Source organism: Arachis hypogaea, chromosome 16 (genome assembly GCF_003086295.3).
Source record: "Arachis hypogaea cultivar Tifrunner chromosome 16, arahy.Tifrunner.gnm2.J5K5, whole genome shotgun sequence".
NCBI lineage: Eukaryota > Viridiplantae > Streptophyta > Magnoliopsida > Fabales > Fabaceae > Arachis > Arachis hypogaea.
The window spans coordinates 143,755,881-143,766,453 of NC_092051.1; the positions used below are offsets into that span (position 1 = coordinate 143,755,881).

Below are 10,573 nucleotides of genomic sequence, written 5' to 3' on the forward strand. Positions count from 1 at the left end.
TTTGTTTCATTATATTTGTCATTCTCATTTTCTAAAAATTGTTTATTATCTATAACCTATTATGTAATCTATAAATGAATATATTTTTGCTATTTCAAAATTTTGAACCCATACATCTTGATTATTAGAATATAAGATAATTGTCATATTAACTAATTTTATATTTGTTATATTATACAATTTATATTTATTATTTATGCATAAGTACTATTATTTATAGTTACTCGTAATCCCTACAAAAAAGAAGGTAGACCCAAAAAACAAAGAAGGCGCACAACCTTTAACATATTATTTTATTACTCAATTTTTTAATTAAAAATAAAATTAAGCACTAAAAAATATAATTTAAACATTAAGAAAACTCAACCTATGAAGAATTATCATAAATTAAATAAAATTAAACACAAAAAAAAATATAATTTAAACATTAAAAAAACTCAATCTATGAAGAGTTATCATAAATTAACTTATATAAGATAAAAATAACAAAATTTATAAAAAAATATAAAAACTTAAATAAATAGAAACAAAATAAACGAAATAAAAAAGATAGAGTACAATAATAAATAATAATGCATCATAGTAGAAAAAAATAAGACTTTTTTTTATCATATATGACTTCTTAGATGAATAAATTATAAAATATAAAAATAGAAAAAACAATAAAAAATTGTATTTTTTTAATAAATTAAAAAATAGTCACGATCATATAATTAACGGTGGACAAACATCGATTTAACAATACATTTTTAAGAAAATATTAATAGAAATATTAGATTGATATTAAAGTAAAAAAATATAAACAATGAATAAAAATCTAAAATTTAAAATCAAAATATTTAAAATTAAAGAATGAAATAAAGAAGAATTTTCGGTAAACAACGATTCAAATATTAATGTGACAATAAATTAAATCAAATAACATATATTTGAATTAATTAAATTAAATAATTAATATAATAAATTAATTATTATTTTTTGTCTCAATAAAATAATTTTAATAAATAAAAAATATCTTATAAATATACAAGGTAAAAATTATAATACTTTTAAAAAATATTAAGCAAAATACATAATATAAAAAAATTAATTTAAATTAATTAATTTATTATTTATTCCAATCAAATTAAATAATTAATATAATTGATTAGTTATAGTAAATATGATAAAAAATCTTAAATAATTTGATATTTATCTTAAATAAATAAAATAAATGATTAATTATTATACTATTAAAAATTGTTAATCAAAATACATAAAAAAATTAATTAATATAATTGATTAGTTATACTTAATATAATAAAAAATCTTAAATAATTTGATATTTATTTTAATCAAATAAAGTAAATAATTAATTATGATACTGCTAGAAACCGTTAATCAAAATATATAAAAAAATTAATATAAATTAAATTAAAATTAATTTATTTAATCTAATAAAATTATATAATTAATATAATTAATTAATTATAATTAATATAATCAAATAAAATATTAAATAATTTGATATTTATCTTAATTAAATAAAATAAATGATTAATTGTGACACTATTAAAAATTATTAATCAAAATACATAAAATAAAAAAATTAATATAAATTAAAATAAAATTAATTTATTTTTAAATTAAATTAAATAATCAATATAATTGATCAGTTATAATTAATATGATAAAAAATATTAAATAATTTAATATTTATTTTAATTAAATTAAATAAATGATTAATTAATTAATACATTTAAATGAATCAAATAAAATAAATCAAGAAGTATTTTTAAAATAGAATATGTCACGTCACTTATGCTATTAATTAAAAAAAATTAATTTTAATAATATATAATAGATAAATATAAATAAATATAGAAAAATAACTTTTTATTGATCAACATTAGTAAACTTTTTTTATTATTAAATTATATTTTAATAATTACTTTTAAAGAGTTTACAATTTAATATTAAAATTCAAGATTTAAAATTTATGACTTAAAATTTAACTAAAAAAATAATTTTAAAAGAATTAACTGATAATTATCAATACACCACATATCTAAGCTTAGAAGATTGCAGCGACCATTTAACAACAGTTATGTAAAACCATCACTAAATAGAAGAATTGTGATAGTTTTGTCAACGGTTTTTAAGTGTGCAGCAGAATCTAATAAATTAACAGCAATTTTATGAATAACTGTTAGTTAAACACACAATTTTAATTTGGGAAGTTAACCCAATCCATCTCTCCCTCCCTAATTGAAACATGCAAAATCGTACCTCTCTCATCATCTAGCAGGTTTATGGGTTCGTCATTTTAGTCAAGTATATATATTTTAATAAGAGCAATGTTAGGGGTCAGCAATTTTTGTAATTGTTAGCCATCAACTAGCCATCAATGATAATTTGATGGTGTGAGATTGATGTGAGATTTTATCCAATGGCTCACCTTCTTTTGCTGGTTACATGCTGACCAAAATTCAATAAAACTGCTGGCTCCTAAACTTTTCCTTTTAATAAATCAAAATAATTCTCTCATAGATTAAAAAAATTGAGTCAATTTAGTTCCACGGATAGGTTCCGTAACATTAAACTATAAAGTAATTACTTGGGAGGTCTCAAATTTAGGTCTTTGCTGGTGTCACATGCATGCCTCTAAAGGAATATACTTAGCTTCCTCCAATATAATTTATGTGTTCAGTTTTAAAATTTTATTTTCACAAATAATTGTTTCTACAAAATATGGACTTAATTTTGAAGTACCGTCAATCTAATTACTAAACGTTGTATTAACAAAAACAACTTTTATATATACTAATAGCATGAATGATGATTTAAAAGATTTTAAATATGATTATATGAATGTGTACAATATTTTACACCACAAGAGATTAATAAGAGTATCAAAATTAAAATATAAAAATATTTAAATAATATTTATAAATTTAATTTTGATGTACTATCAATATAAAATAGTTTGATATATGTATCTAATTATGTAAAATCATATAAAAAAAACTAACTATTTTTATATTAATCAAATAAATAATTATCTAAAAGATCAGTATATCAAAATTAAATTTAATATTTATTTTTTTTACCAAGTACCCTTATTTTTAATGTAAATTATTTTAATTCTAATAGTAGTACTACATGATCAACACAATTTATTATTTTTTATCTATAATTAGCCTATAATATTTAAAAGTATTGATTAAGAAGATAGTATTAAGTTGTTGGACTAAAAATATTAAATTGCTGGCTAAAAATATATTAAACTATAAACTAAAATTGTTAATCCTTAAGTCTTTCTTCAACTACTACTCATGCTAAGGAAAATTTTATAATTATTATTTTAATTTTTTTTTGTAATTTCAATATCTTTTAATTTTTTATTTTATTTAAAATTAGATATCCGATTAATAGCTACGTAGTTGGTATGAGCCAGAGTAGATAGCATGTTTAAGTTTTCTAATAAGTGGTAAGAATTTTTCTAATGAAGAATGAGTTACCATGACAGAATTATGTCATTCTACAGAGAAGTTCCGTTTTCTTTAATACATTTAATACTTATTTTAAAACTATTTATAATTTATTCATTCTCAATATTCATATAATTTTTAATAAAACTAAAAAAAAAAGTAATCATAAACATCGAACATTTATATATATGCCTGCAATTCGCTTTTAATATGCAAAAAAATATTTGTCTATTCCAACTAAGGCTGAATATGTTGGTGCTGTCGTGCATGCAAGCCATTTGTATTAGCTTCATCATGTAAATACAATAAATGCATGTTAATAAATAATAATGAACATTTGCCAGGGTGTTTAGTAGAAGTAAAGTAAACTAATAAGGTTTTTATTTATTTTTTTTCCAGTCTGGATCATATTCATGGGTTTCAGGAGTTTAATTTGATCCAATACCAAAAAAAAAAAACAAAAAAAAATTGAAATGCTTTATGTTACTAAAAAGATAAATAATTTGATCCAGTATATTTATTTATTTATTTATTATTATTATTATTATTATTATTATTATTATTATTATTATTATTATTATTATTTGTTTTTTATTTTTGAGTAACAAGTATTTTATTGATAACGCTTAAATTATAATTTTTGTCACTAATATCTATATTTAGTTATTATTTTACTCTTAATATTTTATTTGTTACAATTAAATACAGTATGTATTAAAATCATTTCAATTATATTATTAATTAGATAGTAATTAACTAATAAAAAAATATGAGGAGCCAATACAATATTTAATATATAGCGTTAATGGAGTTGACGTTTTGATATAATAGTGACTCATAATTCTTTAATTTTCTCTCCATGATTCCTTAACTTTATTTAAACTATTAGCTACAAATTGATTAATTACAAGTCAATGTTGTTACAATTGAAAGAAATTTAATCACTAAAAAATCAACAACATAAACAATTACAACAAAAACTTTCTCTTCAAGTAAGATTTAACAAAACCTCTCTATATAATTAAATATATGTATAAAATATGTAGTGTTGTTCTTTAAAATATGTTTAATGTATACTAATAATGAGTACTAATACAAAATATATATTATTGTAAGAAAAATACTAAAAAATTAATAAAACTTATTATTTTTAGTCAATAATATTTAAAAAATATAAACTCTTTCGTATTTCGTAGGAAAATGGGAGAAATTAAACTTTTTGGCGCTTTTGAAATTAAGGTTTAAAATGTTAATTTTATGTACAATAGTTTTTAATCGTTAAAAATTTTTTAATCTCAGTTTGGTATACGTAAAATGATAACATAGAAATCAGCCTTTCATATAAGAATATAAAATATTTTTATATTTATATATATTTATAATAAAATTAATTTACATTTATATTTATAATTAAATTATATAAATAACATAATCAAATAATATTGATATTTATGATCATAATATAAGTAACATTACAAAAACACATACAATAATGACTGATGTGACTGATTTTTAGGGTTCATAAAATATTTGGGTATAGAATATTTAATTATTTTTGTGATTGATTATTCTATTTAAAAATAGGTGAAAATACATATAAATATATAAAAACATGATTTAGTAGTTATTTTTAATATTTATAGAGTAACTTTTATTATAAAGATATATATAAACTAAAATAAAATCATAAAAAAACATAAAAATTAAACGGAAGAAATATATATTTTAAAAATAAAACTCCTGGTCCTGGCATATGTATGTTATTTTCACAACCTTTGTAGTGATATCAGAAATATTTCATAAACTAAATTATTGTCATATTTACCTTTTAGCGACTTAATTCCTAGTTTAGTCCAGATTTTATTACTAGTCAGGAAAGAAATGTTAATATTTTATGCTTAAATTCACTTCAGCAGACACGCAACTGCGCAAGTATGCAAATAAATTTTAATGTTCGTTACACGCCTCCATTAATGATTTAAAAATATTAGGTAAGAGTCTCGCTAGAAAGACAATGATTTATTTGTATAATATGTATAATGGGTTATATGAGTCATAAAATGAACATTTTTTATACTATCTAGAATAACCATAACCTTTTGGATTTAGAACTCTAATACCATGTCATGATATCATTCATTCCAAAAATTTCAGCTAATAAAAAAAAAATAACACTAATAATTATATCTCTAATACTTTCTAAACTTTTATTGTACACATTGTATAAATATTCTATTAACTCTTTATACTTTTCTTATTATTATTCTTAATTAGTAGTTAGTATTAGTATTATTTTATGCAATAATGTTTATAGAAACCAAACAAAAGATCAGTTTAAACGGTTTAAAATTATTTTATTTAATATTTATTAATTATTATTAAAATAATTATATAATTATAAATTTTATATGTAAAAAATTATAAATATTATGTTATATATAAAATAACATTAGATATTATATATCTTCTTAGCGTTATCATATTTTATGGAACGATGACTCCACTCCAGCACTAGCATTATAGTAGTGCATGTTGCATTTATATTATTGCAAAATTACTAGCTGAGGATAATTAATTAACTTACCTTGTCATCGTATTGTTTCAACTTTATAAACAAATTAAATAAACATGTGCATCAATATTATTGGACTTGATTGTTTTAATTCAAACTTGAAAGCTAACTGTCAAGTATTAGAATTGAAATTGAATATGTTATAAATATGATTATTTATATGTATTTTTTTATTTTGAGAGCAGTAATTTTATAATATGATATTAGAATTTTTAGATTAAAAAATTTATAATTTGATCTTTATTAAACCAAAAAGAAATTAGCATAAAAAAATTTATTAAAAAATTTTAAATAAATTTAAAGAGACTCTTAATTGCACAAAAATATTAAAAATATATTATTTATGTATTTCTTTTTATCCGTTCGACCTTTTAAAAGAAATGATTTTATGATAAAATGAATCTAACTCAACTCAAAAAGATAGTTATAAATAAAGAATATGTTACATTTATAAACTCTTAGAGACCGTGATGAAACTTGTAATATACCTCTTTGTACCCAAGATGATCATCTGTAGTATAAACATTTGTATATAGTAAATCTAACGAACTTAACTCTAAAAACTAGTTCATATAACAACAAATTCTGTTAGTAAAATAATGGTTATGTAACAGAAAGTTAGTTATGGATAGTTAGCTTTGTTTCTATTTTTAGTATATATTAGCGCTCTTTAATAGAAAAATGACAGAGAATTATTAAAATTTATTATTTTTAACTATTATTTTTAGTTATTAATTCAATTTTTTTAATTTAGTCATTTAACAACATAAATTCTGATGATTCTCTAATATTTCTCTTTCTTCATGTATATATATGATAGTGTAACTAGCATAGCTAGTGTAAGCTAGCTATGATTGAATACTATATTCCCTCATCATTTTCCCTTTTCCCAATATGGTTTGGAAGGAAAATTTGTTATCTAGTTAAGTTATCCGAACTAGAACATAGTAAGTTACAAGAAAAGGAAGAGATAAAAGTTAGAGTGAATGAATGAATGTATCTGATTGCAAAAGGATAAAATAACACATGCATTTTCTAGGGTGGTCCAAATTAATTATTAACAGCAACCAAAATGATTATATATAATAAGCTTGTGTCTCTTCTCCCATTCAGTAGTCGCTTTTTTTGTGCAGTTTGATAAGTATATACAAGGTGCAAAAGATAGTAGTTCCAGTAGCAACTTGTTCAAATGTCATAATTAATAATCTTTATACTTTATGTGGGACCATAAATAAATATTGTTGTTGTACATATCTTTTTTTTTTTAAATTTTCTTCCCTTGTTTCCTATTTAAGATCTTAGCTTCCTAATTTCTCATAACATCAATGCATGACATGTTTTAATTTTCGGTAGAAAGGTTAAAAAAGGAAAGACTTGCATAATCATGTATGTGTACTAATAAAAGATTATTAATACATGTTAATGATATATGATATGATCTCAAGTAGTTCATGACTTCATGGTACAATTTTTATCATCCATTAATTTAAATAGTATTATTCCTCTACGTAGATAGATGATAGATCAATCTCTCATCTCTCATAATATTATAAGATGAGGAAGATGAAAATAGAAAATATAACTTCTAATTCAATTGAGATGTATAAGAGGTTTTTTTGGTGACTAAACAAAAAGAAACAAAGAAAAAAAAGAGATTATCCTAAATCAACAAGCATAAGATGTTGAAGCTCATCACAAGGTTCCGACTAAATAACATGAGTTGGATTGGTCTTGACCGCATATCTCGTCAGCCAATCTGCCACAGCGTTAGCATCACAGGTAATCCATTCAAAATCCACAACTCAAGGTCTTGATAGAAGCTCCTGTATCTTCTGAAGAATATCAACTACATCACAATTTAACCCATTTGCTGGATTTTTTAAAATGTGCAAAATGTCAAGAGAATCTGTTTCGCACACAATATCTCTCAAGCCATAATCCCAAGCTAAAATCAAACCCCTCCAAACAGCAAAAAGCTCACATCTGACGATAGGCCCTGGAGGATAGCTACTAGAACAACCCGAAATCCAACGCCCATTAGAATCTCTAATAACACAACCAATTCCTGCTAGGTTCCAATCAGAAAATAGACTCGCATCACAATTAACTTTAAAAGTGTCACCTGTTGGAGGTTTCCACCTCCTTCGATCCTTGAAAGTTATACACTTGGTACTGGCAGACTTTCTTAAATCATTAGCAGTAATTCGAGCCATAGCAACAACCTTATAGTTTGACAACTGATCTCCATTATTGAAAATATCATTGCAACGATGCCTCCACACCCACCAAAGACCCGCCCCTACAATTGCCTCATTGCCCGACATGACCTTCCGAATCCAAAATTCCAAGGGAGTACCTTCAATTGAATCAATAAGCAAAGGATCCAACATTTGCCAAATGCATCTTGATTTCTAACAATCCCTAAGACAATGCTCCATTGTTTCCAGATCTGCATTGCATCTCGAACATCTGTCCGAATCAGTTAAATGACACTTGAACCGGAAGGCATTTGTCGGAAGCGCATTTTGTAGACCCAACCACATCAGCATCTTTATCTTCTCTGGCAAATTAAGGCGCCAAATCCACCCACAGTTGCTATTTTCGATCAAATTCACTTTCTTTGTCAGGAGTCAACGATAACCTTCTCGAGAGCTATAGGCTTTTAGTGATGCGGGCCACCAAATCCATCCGGACTCCGATTCTGACATTAAAGGAGGCCCAAGACTGTGAAGAAAATTATTTGACCTCATGAGAAATTGGCGTTACAAGCTTATCCCCCTCCCAAGTACCATTGCTCCGGAAATCAGCAAGAGAAAATTTTGTTTCAGATATGTGAACATAAGACGTAAGCTCACAAAATTTGTCAAGAGGACTCCACTCATCATACCAAATCGATTGTTGCATATTTCCCACATTCCATCGAAATCCTTCTTTTAAGATATCATAAGCCTTTAGAATATTCCTCCAAGTAGTTGAGGCATTGTGACAATGACTGCTGCCCAAGTCCTTGGAGTTCTGGAGGTATTTGTGAGTTAGAACTTGCACCCACAACTTGTTCTTATTATTCAGACAATACCAAACCAACTTGCCAAGTAGAGCCATGTTCGCACAGAGAGTATCTCTAACACCCAAGCCACCTGCCTTCTTAGAAGTTATAGCAATGTCCCACTTGACCAACGGCAACCCTCTCCTATTCGCTTGACCTTTCCATAAGAACTGACGCATCAAAGAATCAATCTTGTCGCACGCATACTTCGGAAGAAGGGAAACTTGCATATTGTAAACCGGAATAGAAGCCATCACCGCATTCACAAGATAAAGTCTGCCTACCTTGTTAAGCAAGCACCCTTTCCAACTAGCAAGTTTTCTCTGTATCTTGTCAATGACCTCCTGCGCCATCTTCCTAGAAGCTCTATCATGACCAATATTAACTCCCAAATATCTTCCCAGATCTTGACAAAATCAGATACTAGAGATCCCTGAAAGCACCTCTTTTCTTCTCGCTGAAACATTCTTGGAACATTGAGCCTTAGATTTATGGATATTCACCTTCAATCCCGACGCTTGAGTAAACATATCCAGTGTCTTTATAACCTCTGTCACCTGAGTTTTTGTTGCTTTACAGAATAGTAAGAGATCATAAGTAAATATCAAGTGAGAGATGTATAAGAGATTTAACCACTAATATAAAAGGTTGTGGAGGAAAGAATTTCTATTTATAATTACTAATTAATATATAAATAGGTATTAACGTGTCAATTAATTTATTATTTTATTTTTTAAATGTGACTAATATATAATAACAAAAATTATATCACTTAAAATAATAAGTGCATACTTTATACCAACAAGCTATAAATTTAAATGATATAGTTTTTCCATACTCACTTAGTCAAAAATCATAAATTTAAATATCATTCTTAATTTTGAACAAAAAAAATAAATACGTACCTTACATATATTCTAAATAAGAGATCGTGAACTTCTCGTAAAATTGTCTATTCTAAAAATTTAAATTATTAAATAGAGGTATATGAATAATAATTACATATTTAATATTTTTATGTAAATATTATTTTTATATTATAAAAATTATATATTATATCATAAATCCATATCCTTATTCAAAAACTTAATTTGTTATATATATATATATATATATATATATACACGTGTGTGAATTATTACACATCTAATAAAAATTTTGGATTCAAATATTAAAAATAGTAATTTTTGTATAAATTATATAAGATGAAAAGTATCTATTTAAAAAAAATTGACACCAAAATTTTTTTATATCTTCTTTGTATATAATAAAAGTAAAGGAGTCATAATATTTATGAATTATATATATATATATATATATATATATATATATATATATATATATATATATTAATGATCTCTATCCTTTTTGTATGTCATGCATGGCCCTAATAAGATTATCAAATCTTAAGTTGAATATTGGTACGACAAAGGTTTACTATTCATGATTACTTGAAAGTGACTGCGCCAAAATATATATTGTTGC

The 10,573-nt window shown here is 23.8% G+C and overlaps 1 protein-coding gene across 1 annotated transcript; it reads right to left on the bottom strand.

Annotated features, from left to right (window-relative positions):
- Positions 1 to 7,844: 7,844 nt before the first annotated feature.
- LOC140180299 (uncharacterized) lies at positions 7,845 to 9,441 on the bottom strand. Its single transcript, XM_072220763.1, has 2 exons — positions 8,832 to 9,441; positions 7,845 to 8,398 (listed from the first exon to the last, which is right to left on the bottom strand). The coding sequence occupies exons 1-2, from the start codon at positions 9,439 to 9,441 to the stop codon at positions 7,845 to 7,847; spliced, it is 1,164 nt and encodes a 387-aa protein (XP_072076864.1).
- Positions 9,442 to 10,573: the final 1,132 nt, after the last annotated feature.

What these genes read in the sequence shown, in the direction of transcription:
- LOC140180299 (XM_072220763.1), bottom strand. Translation starts at nt 9,441, where the DNA reads ATGGCGCAGGAGGTCATTGACAAGATACAGAGAAAACTTGCTAGTTGG. An exon ending in TGCTGATTTCCGGAGCAATG is followed by an intron (nt 8,399 to 8,831) that starts GTACTTGGGAGG and finishes ATTCAATTGAAG; the next exon opens with GTACTCCCTTGGAATTTTGG.